General features: G+C 42.9%; 1 protein-coding gene across 1 annotated transcript; it reads right to left on the bottom strand.

The window, feature by feature from the left end:
- On the bottom strand, positions 1-7,761 carry LOC311059267 (2-aminoethanethiol dioxygenase-like). The gene is made up of 4 exons (XM_084077021.1): positions 7,547-7,761; positions 5,584-5,788; positions 3,960-4,187; positions 1-2,700 (listed from the first exon to the last, which is right to left on the bottom strand). Exons 2-4 carry the CDS (start codon positions 5,768-5,770, stop codon positions 2,324-2,326), a joined length of 792 nt encoding a protein of 263 aa, XP_083933147.1. The 5' UTR covers positions 5,771-5,788; positions 7,547-7,761; the 3' UTR covers positions 1-2,323.
- Positions 7,762-22,353: the final 14,592 nt, after the last annotated feature.

The raw sequence follows: 22,353 nt of genomic DNA, 5'->3' as shown, positions 1-22,353 counted from the left end.
AGTATTGGGCGGGAGGAGTAGGAGGACGAAGGCTCTACTACGTCCTCCCGGTGGGGGCTCCTCACTGGCAGGTGAGTCAGTAAGATACAACAGCAGTGACAACACAGAAATGTGTGTGGGGAGGAATCAGTTGGCATAATGACTAAATTGGAGAGAAAAGGGGGTAAAAAAAAAAGATGTAGCCTCAGCTATCAACATCTGATACGATTCAATTCATTCATAACTTTCTTGTAGAACCCATTAAAACCGGAAACGCATCTGTGTCATTTTAGATTTGAGCTGTATACAATTTATATAGCAACGTACTGTACGTTTTTCAGAAAACGTTTTGATAGATCGGCCTCAGGTCTTAATGGGTGACAGTGACACACAGTGAAGAGTGGAAAATCTATTAACAAAATAGTCATTCTTATACATTCTGTCACTGGGCTAACTTCTACCAACAGTGGAATTTAAATATTCGACATTCCGGGGGAATATGGGTGTACAAAGACTTTTGGACAACTATCCCATTTGGGAAGGCGCAACCAACATGCAAGTCGTAGCTCCAATGTCTGTCGACATGTCTCATGTGCATAAAAAAAAAAGTAGAACGGATTACCTTAACATTCATGCATGCTGGATTTTTTGTGTTTGTTTTTTAAACTGATTACCTTAACATTCATGAATGTTGTATTTTCTACTTAAAGCCTCACTATGTAACTTTTTTTAAAGGAATAAAATGTAATTTTGTCCAATCTCCCCAGCTGGTGAAATCTGCATTGCAAGGTGTTGTGAGCTTGTAGATCAGTGTTTTTTGTGCCAAGGACCCATACATCGATATGCATTTGGCCGCAGACCCCCAGCTGAAAATGCGAATGGGTTATTTTCAGCGAGCAACACACGTCGTATGACAGTTGTTGTTTTTTTCAATCCACCTACGAATGTGGTTCAAATCTGATTCACAAAAATCTGTTTCCATGTGTTTTTTTTCTATTCAGACTCGATAAAAAAAATCTAATTTGATCCCAATATGGATTGGCAAAATGATAATTTATCCAACATGGTCCCAGTTAGACCTACAGGCACAACTATTCTCATATCATTGCAGAAACCTCTTATCTCCATATTCTAACCTTTTGTGTTTTTTGTGTAAATTAACAACCTACTTGATCATATACTACAGCGTCACACAAAAGTATCAAAAGTAGTTTCGAGCTTGTTGATCAACTACTTTTTATATGTTTTTAATTTGAATCCTGAAAAGTAACGGTTTTGGACATGAGGTTTCCACCCGACAGAGACGATATAGTTAAGGATTCATTGGTGGGATATTGAAGTCATGAGCAGGGATAGCTTGGATCCAGACCATAGACCCCGCCGGCTCTCTGAGTGGATTGCCTCAGCTTCAGTCTGATAATAATCAGGCTAGAGCAGGGATTCAATTAAAAACAAAACAAAAATAACTAAACTCAAGTTTTGTTAGACCAAGTCCCAATCTGAGATTTGTGAAACAGCATGAAAGGAGCCCCCCTACACTAGCGCCTTAACCTTTGCTTTTTAAACTCTGCTTTTTATTTAATATATCTGAGACATATTAGGATTGCGAAGAAGCCACTTCTGGACAGAATCATGTATTCTATTGCTAGACTGACCAAATCAAATACACTTTAATCCTAAAAGGTGCTGCAAGTGATCTCGTTTCGGCTGAAACAAAATATTTATTTTCAAAATGCTCAAGCTCCATATTTATGTAGAAATCATTGCTATAGAGTGTTTGTTCAGTAACAGGGGTCTCCCTGTCTCTCCAGTTCTTTAATAAACAGAACATTTTCAGATGGGTTACACAATTTCATCCAATCAGCAGAGAGAACCTCAGAAAGATAATCTATCAGCTCGTTTGTGTCATCAGTTCCAGTTTTACTTGTTTTCCCTGTATGAGTTCGCTCTCCTGATTGGATGAAATTGGTATCCCGCCTGAAAATGCATTTTCTGTTTACTAAAGAGCTGGAGAGACAGAGAGACCCTGTTATACACTCTAAAGCAATCAGAATATAGGAGCTATTTAACACCTATTTTAACAAACACAACACAAATCCTGTACAACACCCTGTTTAATGTATCCATTTCGATTCAGAGAGTTAAACACTTAAGCCCTGTTTCATACTAAACAGTACAACAGTGTCACACAGCATTATCAGCCGTTCTGGTGAAGGTTGTAGATCTGCTATTTTTTCGGAATAACTTCCGGCTAAGAATGTCAAGCCCAAAACAGGGATGTGGTTAGATTAGCAAATGAAATAAAATGTTTACAGGGTATAAGCTAACCTCATAAAATACCCCCTCATAAAGTCACGTGGGGTCCAGGGTACTGTTCACTCCCACACCAGAAGTCAGGAGGTTGTGAGATCTCCATGAGCCAGACCTCCTGCCGGTCCCGGCCTTCGCTTTCTGCACCGCCGGTGGCCGGCGGTAAAACTTTGTAATAGTGACAGTCTCTGCCGTCGTCCGGCTCGTAGGGAGGAGCCAGGATGTCCAGGAAGGCCGTGGGTCCGTCCACGGCGTCTATCCGGTGCAGGTTGTTGGCGTCGGGCGCCAGGACGCACGGCGCGCTGTCCTCCGTGTACTCCCCCGTCGAGCGGAGCTGCGAGCGCCGCAGGGCGCCTCTCTGGAACAGCGAGGCGGGGGGAGGGTCCGTGGAGGCGGACGCCGCGGCCGCGCCTGGGCAGAGCGGTGGAAAGTTAAACTGAGTTCAGTCAGATAACTCACCAATAGATTGAGACCATTAACTCATTCACTGCCAAGGACGTAATTAACGTAATTTACGTCCAAAATCCAATCCTGCCACGGAGGTAAAAACGCCCCCCAGGCTCCACAATTGCGGGCGGAAGTATTGCGAGACGAGACTTCCAACGTGATTTCAGTAAAGCTGATCTGCAAACAACAATGGAGCCGCCCGTGTAGCAATAGCATAGCAGTGACACCAGACGGACCACACACTACAGATACATACAAGAAAAAACTATTTTCGAGCGACGGAAATAAGCGGATTTAGCCTAGATCAACAGACGGCTGTGAGCTGCGGGGGGGCGGGGTCCCCAAAATCATAACATCGCTCAATATGAACTGGGGGTCCGGGACCCCTCTCATCATGACTTAATACTGAAGGGGGCGGCCATAGCTGAATGGTTAGTGAGCCTGCCTAGGGAGCCAGAGGCCCTGGTTGCCCCAGGTTCGATTCCAGGCCAGGTCAGCATATGTGTCGATGAAATGAAATTTGTCCCTGAGCAAGACTCTTAACCCCTAATTGCTCACAGGTTCTCATTGGAAACAAGACCGCAAGGACTTTCATGAACGACCTGTTAAAAGGAATTATCCTTAATATCAAATCAAGGTAGGAAAACATTCTGCTTTAATAGCTTGAGAACATTTTATTTATAAAATGTAAATACATTTTATTTTATGTCAAAAAAAAAAGTTTCATTATATTTGATCTTGGCGTTCAGGCTTTGCTATACATTATTCCCTGCTCAGCAAAGTAGACAATTAAAGACAACCATTTAAGAGCAGGGACATAAAGACCCCCTGCACCTGAGCTAGGGCTGTCAAGATTACAAATTTAAATTTGACGATTAATTGTCACACTAATAACTGCGATTAACGATTTGATTGTTTTTGGCGTTGAACATTGAAACATGAATAAAAAATACATTTCTGTTTGGCTTTTAGGCTTCGTAATAAAAAAATGCACGGGGAAGATATATTGAATAACTGAAATATACAAAGAAATGACTGACATTCATACAAAAAAAAGGTTAAAATAGCAGAAATAGCTGATCTAGGTGTAAGCTTGTAGATCAGCTATTTCTGCTTTTTTTGTGTGAAAGCTTTTCAACATGGAAACTATTATGACAAAATAATTGCGATTATCTCAAATAATTGGGATTAGGCGATTCTGTAATGATTGTGACAGGTCTAACCTGGCTGTGCCATCATATCGGTCCGGTCGAAGCAGGTGATGCGGGCGGTGCCGTACATGACCTTGAGCAGGCCGTGCATGCCCGGATGGTCGTGCATGGGGATGGACGCGCCCTTGGTCAGCAGGAACACGCCCATGCTGAAGTCCTCCGTCTCACAGATGTGCATGTAGGTGACCGGGGGCGCGCCGTGGAACGGGTGCACCGCCGACCCGGCCGGGGGGCCGTCACCTGCAGGAGGGTGCGACAGTTCATCCAGTTAATCCACTATAAGTCGATAATAACCACTTAACCCATTCAAACCGGGAAAGCATACGTGTCATTTTAGATTTTAGCTATGGTGGTGAAACCATGGCTCTTAAGACCATTAGTAAGGTGAATGGCAGAACCAAATTCTTAGCCAGGAAGGCGCAGTTTCTGGACTGGCTTATTAGCAAACTCACTGGTTCTATGTTGTTTCGACTATGCTATGGGCTCATGGTACGGTGGCCTAACCAAAGCCCCAAAAGAGAAGTTGCAGGTTTCTCAATATAGGTTGGTCAGGCTTGTCTTGCAAGGGACCATGTTGGAAAACAACATTTCCAGTAGTTGGGTTGGCTCCCTCAGGCAGCCAGGTCAGTTCAACTACAGCTGAACCTGGTGCATAACATCTACATCTACACCTCCCCTGTGTACCTCTGAAAGCTTTTCGAAGGCCATTCCCATCTAACCAGAGCCAGCATAGCAGACCTGACCATTCCCACGTTCACCACTGAAATGGGAAACCGCTCATTTAGATTTGGAGGAGCAGTTAACTGGAACTCGCTACCCCTGACTATAAAGAGCACCAGCAGCCATCTCCTTTTTAAGATAAGGGTCAAAGCATGGCTTTTAGAAAATGTTGCAGAATAGTATGGTCACTTATGTTAGCAATGCGATTATATGTACTGTATTTATGCTGTAGGTAGTGTAACTATTGATTGTATTATTTATAACTGTACTGTCTACCTGTATGTATTTTGTTGCAATGTTGTTTGTCTCAGACCAAGGACCACAATGAAAATAAGTCGCAAACACATTTTTTTAATGTGTTTGTATCCTTGACGTTTCTCCGATGAACATGATGTAGCATGTGTTTTTTCCTGTATAACATCTAATCAAATATATATCTATATCTATATCAATATCTAGATATATATAGCAACATACGTTTTTCAGAAAACTCTTAGGATTTAGAACAGTGGTTTAGAACAGTGGTTGTCAAAAATAGATGTACAAGCTCGCAGCGCGGCACAAAAATCTTGAAAGTGTAGTATAAAGTGTAGCATAAAATAGGCTCAGGTAATTGATCAGACCAATCGTTTTAGTCAATTATGAAAACAATATATATATATATATAATATTGTCGTGTCAATTTGATACATGAAGAATTGACCCCCCTAAAAAATAAAAATAAAAAGATCAATAGAAATAATCGCCAAGAAGATACTTTTGATTGATTGATTGACTTTATTAACAGTTGCAAATAGCACAGTGGTACGATGATATTACAACGATTGTTAAAAGGATAACAACCAGGGGCTTGTTTCCATTGTGGTCCTGTCTGTGTATTCAATTCATACTCGATAGTTATAAACCCTCTCCTTACCTTTCCGTGGGACCAGTCTGAGGTCCTTGGCCCGGACCTCATGTATCAGGCTCCTCAGCTTGCTGTGGTTGTCCAGGAAGGACGCACCGTGGCACGGCTGCCTGAAGGTGGCCAGCGCCTGGCGGGCGATCCTCTGCACGATGCACGATGTCATGCTGCTGCTGCTGTTGTGGTCCCGGTGGTGCATCCTAACCCAACCATCCACCTGTGTGTTTGCGTGCGTGTGTGTGTGTGTGTGTGTGTGTGTGTGAAGAGAAGAACAGGAAATACTGCATACATTAAGGGAATTCAGTCAACTGACAGGAGAAATGTTCTTCATACGCAAGAGTATACTCTAGTATTGTATTATTATTATTATCATTATCATTATTATCATCATTATTATTATTATTATTTTTGCAGAGGCAGCGTTTTATAATATATCGCTGTTGTCGGGCAGAAAACTCATATCTCCCAAGTTTCACATTTGTAAAGTTTTTTTTTCATAAATGAATGCAATACTTCATCATCACACAAGGGTGTTACACAAGCATAGTGGAAAATATCAGATCTGCAAGCTTGTAGATCTGCTATTTTGGACATGGAAGGTTTTCCACCCAACAAAGAGCAACGATATGCATGTAGTTTCTCCTCTACATCTTTCTTTTTTTTTTTATTGACAAAATATCATCATTACAATTACAAATAACGGGACAAAATGCAGTTACAATGCTAGAAAAATGTAATAAAGAAAGAGAAAATAAAACAAATGAGCTCAAGGTTATAGACTTTAGGCAATATATTCATCACAGATTCTTCTGGTTTTCATAGCTTTAGTGTTTGTACAATGTTTTAAGGTTTCTAAAGTATGACAATAATAAGGCTTTAAAAACAACAATATATGGACGTTGGTTTAAAGCAAATTTGGTACAATTATAAATATGAAATTGTGCAAGAATTAAGAGAACGTTGATAACATGCATTTTGTATACGCTTATTTTATATGTTTTTGTCTACACCTATTTTATATATTTGTTTGAAGTCCAATAATACATGCTGACTACATTCAATCTAAGAGAAGAGTATATATTATGATTATACATACATACATACATACATACATACATTATATATATTATATATATATATTATATATATAATAGTATAAATATATTATATACATAATAGTATACATATTTATATATATATATATATATATATATACACACACACACACACACACACACACATATATATTCAAAAAGTCAATTTTGGAATGTATGAATTGTTAAGATCACCAACACATCCACGTTGGGTTATCATTATTATTATTATAAATTATTAAGATCACCAACACTTCCACGTTGGGTTATTATTAAGATTATTATTATTAAGGTCACCAACACCCAACACCTCCACGTTGGGTTTTACGTAGCCCTGAATGACTGTCATTTATTACATGACCGTCATGGATGAACTTCAACATGGTGTCTCTGTCTCCATTTACGTCCCGTACATCTACATAAACGTTCAGATTTCAAATATAAAGTGCTTACGCCATGGCCAGGATGTTACAATTATGTACGGGCCCTCAGAAGTACCCGTATCTTCCATATTGTTCAAAAAGAAGCATTTTATTCCAATGGGTGGCCATTTATTTGTATTTTCTCCAAAGGCTTTCAAACACGCGGCCCTATCGGTTGGGAGGTGTACTGCACGCTGATACGTTATAACTCTGTGAGAAAATTGCCACCGATCGGATAAAAAGGCTTTTTATTGAACAATACGAGAGATACAGGTACTTCTGAGGGCCCGTGCACAATTGTAACATCCATGGTCATGGGATCAGCACTTTATATTTGAAATATGAACGTTTATGTAGATGTACGGGTCGTAAATGTAGAAAGTGCAAACACCAGGTTGAAATTCATCGATGACGGTCATGATAGATGACCGTCCTGTATCAAGGCTAGGTTTAACGCACCGGTGTTGTGTGACGCCTCTTGTCTGGAGGAGCGTCTTCTTCTCACGTCTCTAAAGCCGTCAGGATTAATAATGATCGCAATCGATCAGATCAATCGATCGGAATGGATTCCATAGATCTGGTAGATCTGGTTCTGGCTCAGCAGCGGATCACATTGTTTCCAAACACATGCCCCATTTCTGAGTAAATGTCACACACGTCCGCACTGGACCTGCTCTACGGCACAGATACATTGCAGCCTCCGGCCGCGGTGGGTTGTGGGAGTTGTAGTAGAGTATAGACTTAATGGTCTGTTGTGCATCAAGATATTATTATAGCTGTGTATGATCAGGACTCAAAAGATGAAATGGAACGTAAACTGTAATACTTACCACCATGTTATTTGTTGCACAACGTCTCGATATAATGTCTAAATTAATTAAATCGAACTATTTGTCCCAATTCTGTCAAGAAATTGCACTACAAAGACCAGCATGCAGCGCGGTCACTTCACCTCAACTGATCTTTGCCCACACGGCTCAAGCTTGCTATCCTAGGATACATACAAGTTGTCCAGCAGCAGCAGTCATTAATATTAGTATAATGTAAGATTTTGTTGAATCATATAGCCTTGGATCAAGACTATCATGTATTTTATTGAGTCTGACTTTTACTTTCGTAGATATGCAAATGTCAAAATCAATCAAATATATACATATAGTCTTGATCCAAGGCTAGTTGAATAATATATTTTGTGTGTGTGTGTGTGTGTGTGTGTGTGTGTGTGTGTGTGTGTGTGTGTGTGTGTGTGTGTGTGTGTGTGTGTGATTCTGTGGAAGTATAGTTGTTTTTAGCACAGAGACAGAAATATTGTCCTATTTTAGGTTGTGATGGCCGTTGTTTTGGTGATGACAACCCAAGTCCAAATTAAACAAAACGTGATTATTTTCATTTCAGCCTTTATTTTGTCTTTATTTATCAGCCTCTTGATATCATTTGAAACAAACACACACACACACACACACACACACACACACACACACACACACACACACACACGCGCACAAAAACATAAACATCACAAAATATGAAAGTAAAAGCAGAGAGACAGGCCGGCCAAAATCAACATAAAGGAAGGGATGCTGTTCGGGCTGTCAAACCCGGAGCGATCAGTCAAACTACCAACAGGAAAGACAGCTAGCCACATTCAATCTGGCATTTTGGGCACAATTATTATGAAAATATCTAATCTATCGTGAGCATGTAGATCTGCTATTTTTGCTGTGTGACACTTCTGTAGGACAAAGCATGAAACAGGGCTTAATTAAAGCCTGATTTATTGGTTGTACACTGGTGTTGCCTACTGTAAATAGCAGATATACAAGCTCACAACGTGTCACATTTGTGATGTGTTGTGATAACATAACATCATGCTATAACATAAAACTAACACACACACACCTTTTCTACCTTAAAAAATCACACCCAGTGTGAAGTGGGTGGTGTGTGGTCATCACAACATGACTCACTTTAAAAAAAGGATAAATGACTTTTTTAGCGGCGCTAGCCGCTCTATACCTTTAGGTATAGAGCGGATATTAGCCCTCTATACCTGGCTTTTGCGTCAACGTTCTGATTGGTCAGGCTCGCCAAGGTTCTGATTGGTCAGGTCCGTCAACGTTCTGATTGGTCACTATTCATGACATCACTATGTTACTATTCAGCTACATTGAATAGTAACATAGTTTGGTCACTATTCATGACATCACTATGTTACTATTCAGCTACATTTTTAGCGGCGCTAGCCCTCTATACCTGGCTTTTGCGTCAACGTTCTGATTGGTCAAGCTTCACGTGACACGTGGCTATAAACACATTCTAAACACTTATTGATGACAAAATGTATCAAAGGCGCCGCTACCTTCACACAGGTGTGATTTTTTAAAGTCCATACTGCTATTCATAGGGCTGCACATGTGTCATGTAGCCAATCACAGTCCTGAATTTGCAAAGTCAGCCAATCACATTACAGTTAGTGGTGATGACACTAGCTGTAATGTGATTGGCTGATATGAAAAAAGTATTGATTTGCATTAACAATGGAAGGGTTAGGGGGTACACACATTTTTGGGTCGGTGTCCAAAACTCACTTATAGGGGGCGGCTACACCGCCCCATAAAAGCCATTTATCTTGCGAGGACTAGGTCCTCACATGTCTATTTCTCAAATTCTACTACTTTGGGGGACTTTTGTCCCTCACAAGATAAGTCAGGGGTCTTCAACAGGGGGACCCCTAGGGGGTCCACCGAGTTAATCCAGAGGGGCCACCAAATATTTGTGTGATGGAGAACATTAAACCGAAAATAGCAGATCTACAAGCTCTCAACGCCTCGCAGCGTGTAGATCGGCTATTTTCAGCGGACTATCTGAAAATACATTTTAGCATGAATCAAACTATCTATGAAATCTATGAAAACGTTTAATCTGCAACACAATTTTATACAATATGTAGTGGGGGTCCCTGCTTCATCTCTTTCTCAGCTAAAGGGTCCTTGGCCTGACGTTGAAGACCCCTGAGAGGTAAGTGATGCAAGCACACACACGTGCACGCATGGATCCACAGTGTATATGTGAACAGGGCCGAAATTGTATCACATTTGACTTGCAATTTGTTTGTACTATTGCACTCTTCTCCTTTAATAAATAATCCAGAATAAAACTCACAACAATAAAATATAAATGCACAATAAAGTGCTGGGTGCGTAATTACTGTGAGTCCTATCTGAACTAATTGTTTGTCGACTACGCCACTTTTGTTATAGAGGGAAGTCCCCTTTGAATACACTTTAACTTCTTCTTCAGGCTTTCACAGGTTCGAGGTTAACTGGTAAGTTTCAATACTTTTGGTTTTGAGAATACAACACTGGCATGAGAATATCCCTTTAAGAAACTGGACACGAATACAGTGTATCAAAAAAGGTAAGTCATATTTATTGGGTCCCTAATACATTGGCTTCTGTGCCTTAAAAACAATCAAATAAACACTATACTAATAAAACCTATATAAACATACAAAACACAATTAATCTACACAACAACTATAAAATAAATTATAAAGTTGTGCAAATTACGCGGGGCTTAATCACAAGGGTTCCTTAGCATGGGGGGTTTCTGTGCAACAAATACTTTTCAAGTAAAGTGCTGTGCCAATAAAGTGCTTCAAGATACTCAACACGGTTTGTTCAGGGGTAATGCTGCATGTCCATATATGGGGGTAAGATGGGAAAGGGTTTGAGGCCAGTCGTCTTCGTCTTCTCTCTTCTTTCTCTCCGCCTGCAATTATAGAGATCTAGACCAGTTCACTGTGCATTTACACGATACATTTGCGTTGTCTCAGGCAGTGGTTATACAGGGATTCAACGTTGCTTGTTCGAATACTCACTCGCCAGCCAGGTTTTTACACCTGGCGCTGAGTTGGTTGCGTATGCAACGTTATCGCCACTTTCCAGTCTCAGCGCTCCTTATATGGTCTGGTCTCACTCGTCTCTCATATGGTCTGGTCTCACTCGCCTCTTCCTCCCCTTCGGTTCGATCGCTTTCTCCTCTTGGTTTCTCCTTTGAATGTAGGCACACCTCGGCTTCCAAACTCCTAGGTGGCTGGTATGTCTACTTCATCTATGCACTCCTCTACTCCGTGTCTCGGCACAACCTTCCCCTCTGCTGTCCTTCTCCTCACTGACGCCTCTGTCACTTGGGTGCTCTGTTCTCCCTTTCAAACGGTCCCGCCTCCGCTTTTGTACCTGCCAAACCACACCTCCCTCTTCTTTCATTTGTCCGTGGTGACAGTCTGTCTGGGGACATTGGCCATGACCGTGGCCTTGGGCGTGACCGCGTGACTGCCGCTCTGCCACTCAATGTCTCCCAATACATGTGACCAGGGGATCATGGGGAAAAGAATTATAAACAATACAGTGCGTAATAATAATTGGTACAAAAATAATAAGATGGTGGGGTTAAATGAGGCAATTATACACATTAAGCACCAATAAAAACAAATTACAAAAGTTTTAAGAACCCCTCATTTCACCCTTGTCACATTCCCCCCTACTTTTTCGTTGGCAGTCCCTGGCAACTGGTTCTAAACGTCATGCCCGTACCTCTCAGGTGGCTGTCCTTGGTTCGCTCTTCCAGAGCGCCGCGGACCTTCAGGTTCCCTAGGACCGGGGAAAAACCCTACATAAGGCGGCCATATTGGTCCCACCGGTTCGGCTACTGGGGCAGGTTCGGGGCTCTCCATCGGTGACCTGGGGGCTATACACACTTTTAATGCATTCCTATGGATCGTTCTATCTCGCCCTCCTTTTTCAGGTCGGATCCTGTATACTAGGCCCGCATCCCCCACCCTCTCCAATACCACAAAAGGTTCTGGGTCCCACCATGGGCCCAGTTTACCTTGTCCCTGTCGGTTCCGGTTTCGTATCCACACCCTCTCTCCAGGTAACAATGGTGGCATACCGGCTCGGCGGTCATAGACCTGTTTACGCTGTCCTGCTATATGCACCATTTTTTTCTCGGCTGTCCTATACGCTGTGGCCATTCGTTTCTGGTGATCTTGCACCCAATCTCCCACTCCCATTCGATTTTGTGACAACGGTACTCCTAATGCTACATCTACCGGACGCCTCAGGTGGCGACCAAACATTAAGTACGCAGGCGCATAACCTGTCGCACCATGTTCAGTATTGTTATAAGCGTGTACTAACTCAGGTAAGTGTTCATTCCATCTGCCTTGGCGATCAGTATCTAGAGAGCGCAACATGTTTAACAGTGTTTGATTAAACCTCTCCACCCCCCCATTACCAGCTGGGTGGTAAGGGGTGGTGCGACTCTTAGTAATACCGTATGTATGACACAATTGCTGCATTAATTCGGATTCAAAATTCGGGCCTCGGTCCGAATGGAAACGAGCCGGGCAACCGAATGGCTGAATAATATGTGTCCAAAGCGCACGGACAGTCGTGGGCGCAGTTTGGTCACGCGTTGGAATAGCCCAACTGTACCTGGTGAATAAATCGGTTGCTACAAGAATATTCTGCCATGCGTCATTCGGCCTACCTAATGTGAGAAAATCAATAGCCACTACCTCCATAGGATACGATACTTCGAATGGCTGTAAGGGGGCCCTGGGCTCTATCCTGTCTTTCAGTAGGCTGCAGGCAACACAACCTTGCTGGAACTGTCGCACCGCCCCCTCCATGCCCGGCCAGTAGAACCGGCGCCGAAGCTGCGCCAAAGTCCGGTCCACTCCGGCGTGTGCCGAGGCCTCATGGAGTCCTTTCCACACCTCCTCTCGTCGCGCCCCTGGACAAACAAGCTGTAAGTAACATTCTTGTGTATGCTGATCAATCACTTGCCTATACAACACATTGTCTCTGATGCGCAACCGGTCCCACTGTCGTAACATTTGCCTGGCTTCCCGTGACCAACTCCTCTTCTCCATAAGGGTAGGCAGTTTCCTCCGCTCTACGCAACTCTTCACCATCTGGATGTCCGGATCTCGATCCTGTGTTCCCCGCCACTCAGCTCCAGCCCACCCGTCCTCTCTCTCCACCGGTGCCAACTCCACTACGGCCACTCCTACAGGTTGAACAGGGAACCTAGACAGGGCATCTGCGTTCGCATTGCTTTTTCCAGGTCGGTACTTTATATCATAGGTGAATGATGCTAGCTGGGCTGCCCAGCGCTGTTCCACCGCGCCTAGTCGAGCTGTTTGAAGATGCGCAACAGGATTGTTATCTGTATAAATCGTAAAATGAGCGCCAGTTAAGTAATCTTTAAATTTTTCGGTCACTGCCCATTTAAGTGCCAAGAGTTCTAATTTAAAGGAGCTATAATTTGCATCATTTTGTTCGGTAGGGTGTAGACTTCGGCTGGCGTAGGCGATTACTCGCTCCTGGCCATCTTGGACCTGTGCCAGAACGGCGCCGAGCCCGCGGCCACTCGCATCAGTATACACTACAAACGGTCGGTCATAATCTGCATAAGCCAGTATTGGAGCCTGCGTAAGGGCAGTTTTAAGAGCATCAAACGAGTTTTGGCATTCAGGGGACCACTCTATTTTACACTGATGGGACTTCACATCATTCGGGACTCCGATCAACAAACTATTTAACGGCCTAGCTATGGCAGCAAATGAGGACACGAAGCGGCGATAATAACCAGCCAGACCTAGAAAAGCGCGGACCTCGCGGACAGTCGAGGGTGGGTTCCAGTCTCTTACCGCAGCCAACTTTTCAGGGTCCGGGCGCACTCCCTCTTTGTCTACAACGTGGCCCAAGAACTTTACCTCCGGTTGGAGAAGCTTGCATTTATCGAGGCGCAGTTTCAATCCGTGTCTCCACAGCCGCTCGAAAACCTGGTCAAGGTGCTGCATGTGAGAGGAAAAGTCAGGTGAATATACAATAATGTCATCGAGGTACACTAATAATGACTCGGTCACCTGGCCACTCAAGCATCGCTGCATTAATCTTTGGAAGGTCGCGGGGGCGTTACATAAACCGAACGGCATACGTTGGAACTCGAACAGTCCTAAAGGGGTGGTAAACGCTGTCTTTTCTCGATCCCGAGGGTCCATACCCACCTGCCAATAACCGCTGGCCAGGTCGAGTGTGGAGAACCACTGAGCCTTGGTCAGGCTTGTTAAAGTCTCTTCAATCCGAGGTAAAGGGAAGGCATCTTTGTGCGTCACGGCATTCAGTTTACGGTAGTCGACACAGAAACGCCAGCTGCCATCTTTCTTCTTCACCAGGACAATGGGCGCTGCCCAGGGACTGCAACTCTCTTTTATCACTCCCTTGTCCAGCATGTCACTCAATAAGGTCTTCATTTCTCTATACATGGAGGGCGGCAGCGGTCGGTGCCTCTCGCGGATGGGTGCCGCGTCTCCAGTTGGTATTTGGTGTTGCACCACGTCCGTCTGCCCAAAATCTTCATTATGGACTGCAAACACCTTCTTCCATTTACACATCATCGCATGCAGCTCTTCTCTCTGCTGGTCAGGTAGGTCATCTCGCCGGGTCAACGCCTCCATCTCCTCAGGTAAGGTCTTCACGGGTCCCTCGTCTTCGATGCTCACCAGGGACACTTCCACGGCTCCGTCGGTTCCTAGGGACAGGTTCAGGTCTCGTCGTCCACGGACGTCGGCCTCCTCCACTGGATATAGCTTCCCTAACTTTTGATGTCTGCCCACGGTCACGCTATACGCGTGGGGGTTGCAGATGCGCACGGGGACTCGGCCATTACGCACGGTGACCAACGCTCGGGCCACTCCCAGATCAGTTCCTTCCGGCATGGCCTCCATCAGGGCCTCGTATTCGGCTCCATTTGGACCTTTCCAGGCACGGCCCCATACTACTAACTCACTGCGGGCGGGGACTCGGATTCTCCGTCGGCCGACAGGCCACACATAGCCCAATGCTCCGTCTTCGTGGGTCACTGCCTCCACTCTCCTACAGGCGGCGAATGCTTTTTTCCATGGTGTCCTCTCCTGTTGGCATGGAAACACAGACCTCCCAGAGAGTTTAAATAATGCATGCCACACTGCGTGGACTACGTTCATCCCAATGATCAGCGGCTCAATACAATGTTCATCTTTTACAATTACGATTCCTCTTCCCGGTATTTTCAGTCCTTCTAATTCTAAATCGAATATGGCATAGCCAGAATAGGGTAGATCAAGGCCGTTTGCTGCCCGTAGGCTAAACACCAGAGGCCCATTTTCCATTTTATCTTGCGAGAACTTTTCGTTAAACAAACTCTGCTGCATCAATGTGACTTGAGACCCCGTATCTAATAAACCCCTCATTTGGACTCCCCCCATTGTTATCCCAATTGTCGGACATTCCCCCACAAACACTTCATTGGCCCTTAACTTTTTTTGTGAACGTTGCACCTCTGCCCCCCGGACCTCGGCGACAGGGCGTACTAGTTTAACTGACTTCGGTCGGATCTACAGAATCTCGCTATATGACCCGCCTGTCTACACTGGCTACATCTCGGCCTACCTCCTTCATCCCATTCGTAGCGCTGAGAGGCCGTATACCGTCGCTCAGGTGGCGGTGGAGTGCGCGCTCGTGCGTCATTGGTGCCAGTGCGGAGGAGCGGTCTGATTTCCTTCATGAGTTCCTGCGTGAATCCTTGCATTTGAGTTTTTACGTCGTCCATGATTTCCTGTTTTAATTTTTCTCTCCAAGCAGGGTCCTGAGAAGGGTAGGGGACAGAAATAGGATTAACAGCGTGGCACGTTATCTCAGTAGTTCCATGTTCAGCAGCTAACAGGTAGGCTTCTTCGCGTAAAGCAGCAAAATCTTCATCTGGGTGTCGTCGAGCATATATTTTTAAGGCTTGGCCCAGGGGGCCCTCAGCTAAACCCATAACAAACTGATCACGAAGAATGGCTTCGGAGGGAGCGGTGCTTGGGTCGTGCTGCCGCAGCCCACAAAACAGCTCTCTAAGTCTCAGGGTGTAAGTTTGTACATTCTCTCCTGCGCGCTGTGCGCACCGATAGAATAGTGAGCGCATTTCTGCGACAGAGACAGTTTCTTTATATAAAGCATCTAAGTATTTAAAAACTTTTGCCACTGTGTCGCGTTCGCCCTCCTCAACCACACTAATCTGCCGTTTAGCTTCGTTGGTTAGCGTTTTAATTATAATAGCAACTTTCCTGATTTCTGGTAGTTCCTGGGTACTTAATAATCCTCTAATCTGGTCTTTCCATTCCCTATATTTACTCTCGCCTTCTGTTCCACCAAAGGTGGGTAACCATGGGGCACCGGGATACACCGCCATCATCATCATTCTGAATCCGTAAAGCAAAAAACAAAAAGCAACAAAAACAACAAAACAGTACAGTTTCTCTTAAGGGTATTCTCATGTGTTTGTTCTCAACCAGTCCTGCCGACTACGCCAAATATGTGAACAGGGCCGAAATTGTATCACATTTGACTTGCAATTTGTTTGTACTATTGCACTCTTCTCCTTTAATAAATAATCCAGAATAAAACTCACAACAATAAAATATAAATGCACAATAAAGTGCTGGGTGCGTAATTACTGTGAGTCCTATCTGAACTAATTGTTTGTCGACTACGCCACTTTTGTTATAGAGGGAAGTCCCCTTTGAATACACTTTAACTTCTTCTTCAGGCTTTCACAGGTTCGAGGTTAACTGGTAAGTTTCAATACTTTTGGTTTTGAGAATACAACACTGGCATGAGAATATCCCTTTAAGAAACTGGACACGAATACAGTGTATCAAAAAAGGTAAGTCATATTTATTGGGTCCCTAATACATTGGCTTCTGTGCCTTAAAAACAATCAAATAAACACTATACTAATAAAACCTATATAAACATACAAAACACAATTAATCTACACAACAACTATAAAATAAATTATAAAGTTGTGCAAATTACGCGGGGCTTAATCACAAGGGTTCCTTAGCATGGGGGGTTTCTGTGCAACAAATACTTTTCAAGTAAAGTGCTGTGCCAATAAAGTGCTTCAAGATACTCAACACGGTTTGTTCAGGGGTAATGCTGCATGTCCATATATGGGGGTAAGATGGGAAAGGGTTTGAGGCCAGTCGTCTTCGTCTTCTCTCTTCTTTCTCTCCGCCTGCAATTATAGAGATCTAGACCAGTTCACTGTGCATTTACACGATACATTTGCGTTGTCTCAGGCAGTGGTTATACAGGGATTCAACGTTGCTTGTTCGAATACTCACTCGCCAGCCAGGTTTTTACACCTGGCGCTGAGTTGGTTGCGTATGCAACGTTATCGCCACTTTCCAGTCTCAGCGCTCCTTATATGGTCTGGTCTCACTCGTCTCTCATATGGTCTGGTCTCACTCGCCTCTTCCTCCCCTTCGGTTCGATCGCTTTCTCCTCTTGGTTTCTCCTTTGAATGTAGGCACACCTCGGCTTCCAAACTCCTAGGTGGCTGGTATGTCTACTTCATCTATGCACTCCTCTACTCCGTGTCTCGGCACAACCTTCCCCTCTGCTGTCCTTCTCCTCACTGACGCCTCTGTCACTTGGGTGCTCTGTTCTCCCTTTCAAACGGTCCCGCCTCCGCTTTTGTACCTGCCAAACCACACCTCCCTCTTCTTTCATTTGTCCGTGGTGACAGTCTGTCTGGGGACATTGGCCATGACCGTGGCCTTGGGCGTGACCGCGTGACTGCCGCTCTGCCACTCAATGTCTCCCAATACATGTGACCAGGGGATCATGGGGAAAAGAATTATAAACAATACAGTGCGTAATAATAATTGGTACAAAAATAATAAGATGGTGGGGTTAAATGAGGCAATTATACACATTAAGCACCAATAAAAACAAATTACAAAAGTTTTAAGAACCCCTCATTTCACCCTTGTCACATATAGACAGGAAGCATTTTTTGGCGGCTATAAGCACATCGCAATGGGATGCGAAGGCTGGAGGATCCAGTCAAATCTATCAAACAGGGAGTTTCCCCAGAAACATTGAACTCTTTTAAAATGACCAGTCCAGACCTCCCCTAAGGCCCTAAAAAGTTTGGCTTGATGGTGGTGCTGGGGTGGGGTCTTGGGTACACCAGAATCAACAGGATTCTTCCTCTTGGGAATATGAATGTGCACAGCAAATTTGATATCAAGATGTGTGAGTCACAGACAGACAGACAGACAGACTTGGCTGCGATTGTTTTATCGATTACTTTTTCAATTTGTCAAATAATCGAGAAGCATTTTTTAATTTAAATTAATGTATTAATCAATGTGAAAATATTCTAATTCATTTTTTATAGTCGGCTAAATTGATGTCTTGTCTTTCAGTTGCAATGAGACTGTTTTTTACACAATCTTAGATGAAAGGAGATATTCTAATTGATCTGGAATTACAAATGGTTGAGTAAGACCAGGAGCTTTTTTTTAGAGGGCTGAGCTCAAGCTGAGCTCAAGCTGAGCTCAAGCTGAGCTCAAGCCTCAACATCTACAATTCCAAGTGCTTGAAAACGCACTTGTTCTCCTTGGCTTTTAACCTAGAGAGTTAATGTTTCTGAGAATCAATGTGTATACTGTGTTTTTGCTATTGTTTATCTCTTTTCATATTTTTTATCTATTTTGTGTTGTTAATGTGTTTTACCCTTCGTTATTAGTTTTACTCTCTTTTTAGTTTTTGAGTGTACATCACATTGGTTCTATGCTGTTGTTTGAACTGTGCTCTATAAATAAATTGGATTAGATACAGTAGCCCACATCAGACCCTTATGTTTGGTATGTTGGTAGTAAAGAGAATCTTTCTTACAGAAAGATTCTCTCCAGACTCTCCACCGATATTTGTTTTTGAATCACTTTCAGCCTGGTTATGGACATGTCATTAGGTGTGTGGGGAAAGGATGTCTTCCCTTTTTGTTTTTTACCCCACTCTTTTTTTTGTGTGATGAAAATGAACTAAATGTTTATTCAATAATCCACACGTTAATATTCTGTAATACTCATGAATGTTGTCTTTCTCATAATGTGTCATATATGGACATAAACACATCATCATTGGTCTTCTATGTATTACAGTCTTAATAATAATCAGTAAAACATACAATATACAACAGTGCTTTTCAATGTGTTTATTGGCAGGATGGATATGAGCATTATGAGGCTCTTTAAAGTAGTGGTTCTCAAACATTTTCATTCCAAAATTGATATATTTGGCCGTGGACCCCCATCTGAAAAGGACTTTGTGCCATGGACCCCATAAGAGCAGATTTGTATTGTTAACTTGTTTGTTTAAAAAGTATTCATAATTTTTGTAATTATTCAAGATACTGTAGATCTATAAGCTCACAAAATGCTATGCAATGCATTGTGAGCTTGTAGATCAGTTTTGTTCTCGAATAGATCAACTATAAAATAGGGTTAAATGTTCCTCATTTGGCTGGGGAACTCCTGGAACCTCCTCAAGGACTCCTCGGGGTCCCCGGACCCCACTTTGAGAGCCACTGCATTTAAAGTAATTAATCCAGTCTCAGTGTTACATAGAATAGACCAAAACACTCTATGAAGTAATGGTTCCAGTAGCAGTGTTACATAGAATAGACCAGAACACCACTGAACACAGTGTAGTTGTATAAGCCATCAAAGAGCCTCCCACCAGATAAACGCATGTAAACTGTGTCCCCCTCCTCCAGCTCTATGGTCATTCCATTAGATAACAGTTCACTACCTCCACTATTGTATGCACAGTTAGCTAAGAGTACCTGCTCATTTTTATACATGTAGATACAGAAACTCTCTGATGACCAAATGCCAAGTGCAGCAAATGTGAAGTGATAGATTCCTTTCACTGGTGCAGAGAAAACACCTGAGACACATGAGAGAAAACAAAGAAAAATAAAATGATATATAATAATAATAAAAAAAACTTTAAAAGGCAAATCTACAAGTTGTGGACTTTTTCAAAATTATATTTGCGGTTAAGTGGTAACTTTCCTCATCCCCTCTTCACTATTGATTTCAATGTGAAACACACCACTGAAGCATCATTTAATGTGATTTATTTATGTCTAATAGCCTGATGATGTGCAAGTTGTGTAATTCGTTGGCGAGTGCTAATCTTTCTGTAACATGGTTTAATCACCACCTACCTGTAGATGGATCGTATGAGTTGCCGATGTTAGTGATGACTCTCTTGTAGACCAGAGTGGTGGTAGAACCAAACGGTCCAATTTGTCCACTACCCAAACCAGCAGAGAAGGCCACCTTTGGTTTGTCTGTCAACACAGGAGCATTATAACATTGTTTAAATATTATAAAAGCATATACTATTAAGTCAATACACCAATGTTGCAGTATCAGCTCCAACAAGACAAAGTAAGCTATTAAAACTAAACAGTCACTAACAATACTTAATAGAATATTACTGTCTACCAAATGCAGAGGCAGGATTTAACATTATTTATGAATTACTTGAACCCTAGTGCCCCCATTCTGGAGCAAAAATAACAGATCTACAAGCTTGCAACGCAATGCACTGGACCATGTTGTCCGCTTGTCGATCTGCTATTTTCAGCGAATATAATTCATTAACAAAAACAGGAGGGGTCCTAGTTTAGCCGTTGGGGGATCCAGAAAACAAAGTAGGGTTTAAATTAAATACAGATTTATTATTATTATTAAAGCTGCGCAATGTAACTTTCCTCTTCTACCCCAGATTTGAACCCGGTTTTGAACCCTGACATTTTATGTTTTACCAGTGAGCTAATAGAGCCTGCCTGCTTGCTCAGGGGATACATTGAATCTTAACCATCAGGTTTTTAGAATCGGCCTCAGGTCTAAATGGGATAAACACACTTATAGTATAATAGTATATAAACATACTTATAGTATATTAGTATTAGTATATGAAAATACGTACTCCACAGTTCCTTCACCTGGCTTTCAGCAGCAGTGAGCCTGGTTTCTATGGTGGACAGCTGAGCAAGATGGGCTGAAATCAGTACAAAATTACCATTAAGTCAATCATACAGTAAATACTCATGCAGTTTCAGTGTTGGGTGAGTGGGTAAGCTTTCCAATGTGGATTATATGGATCAAATATACAGTAAATTACATTATCAAAAAAGGTATCTATTCTCTGCAATTAAAGTAATTAAAGGAGTAGTTCACCCAAAAAAAGACTTAATTAAACACCCCATGAAGCCTTGAATTCATGGAGATTATTTTAGTTTTTGTCACATTCCTGAGCCAATAATTTGATGACCGGTCATCAAATTATTGGCTCAGGGATGCGACAAAAACAAAAAAATCTCCATGAATTCAAGGCTTCATGGGGTGTGTATTGATAGAAAATGAGTCATTTTTGGGTGAACTACATTTAGCCCCAAAGTAAGTCCCTTTTCAACACTACCCTTGTACTTGCATTCATTGATCATCATCCTGTTCAAATTACCTTCACTTTCTTCCTTCAAGTCTTCAACCTGGGCCTCACCGGAACTCATTCTGGTCTCAAAGCCTTCAACTTGACTCTCACTAGTACTAAGTCTGGTCTCAAAGCCTTCAACTTGACTCTCACTAGCACTAAGTCTGGTCTCACAGCCTTCAACTTGACTCTCACTAGCACTAAGTCTGGTCTCAAAGCCTTCAACTTGACTCTCACTAGCACTAAGTCTGGTCTCAAAGCCTTCAACTTGACTCTCGCTAGCACTAAGTCTGGTCTCAAAGCCTTCAACTTGACTCTCACTAGCATCAAGTCTGGTCCCAAAGCCTTCAACTTGACTCTCACTAGCACTAAGTCTGGTCTCAAAGCCTTCAACTTGACTCTCACTAGCACTAAGTCTGGTCTCAAAGCCTTCAACTTGACTCTCGCTAGCGCTAAGTCTGATCTGGAGGGCTTCAACTAGACCCTCACCAGCATTAAGTCTGGTCTTAAAGCCTTCAACTTGACTCTCACTAGCACTAAGTCTGGTCTCAAAGCCTTCAACTTGACTCTCACTAGTACTAAGTCTGGTCTCAAAGCCTTCAACTTGACTCTCGCTAGCACTAAGTCTGGTCTCAAAGTCTTCAACTTGACTCTCACTAGCATCAAGTCTGGTCTCAAAGCCTTCAACTAGACCCTCACTAGCATTAAGTCTGATCTGGAGAACTTCAACATGGGTCTCGCTGGTGCTGAGTCTGGTTTGGAGGTCTCCAACATGGCTCTCGCTGGTGGTGAGTCTGCTCTGGAGGTCTTTCACCTGTCTTTGGCTGGTACTCAATTTGGCAGCCATTACTGAAAAATATCACAGAGAACCGT

The sequence above is a fragment of the Gymnoscopelus microlampas genome, assembly GCF_963454915.1.
Source record: "Gymnoscopelus microlampas genome assembly, chromosome: 13".
NCBI lineage: Eukaryota > Metazoa > Chordata > Actinopteri > Myctophiformes > Myctophidae > Gymnoscopelus > Gymnoscopelus microlampas.
The sequence above is the reverse complement of the archived record's forward strand: the minus strand, read 5'-3'. Positions and strand labels throughout refer to the sequence as shown.

What these genes read in the sequence shown, in the direction of transcription:
- LOC311059267 (XM_084077021.1), bottom strand. Translation starts at nt 5,770, where the DNA reads ATGCACCACCGGGACCACAACAGCAGCAGCAGCATGACATCGTGCATC. An exon ending in CAGACTGGTCCCACGGAAAG is followed by an intron (nt 4,188 to 5,583) that starts GTAAGGAGAGGG and finishes ACCCTCCTGCAG; the next exon opens with GTGACGGCCCCCCGGCCGGG. An exon ending in CGATATGATGGCACAGCCAG is followed by an intron (nt 2,701 to 3,959) that starts GTTAGACCTGTC and finishes CGCTCTGCCCAG; the next exon opens with GCGCGGCCGCGGCGTCCGCC.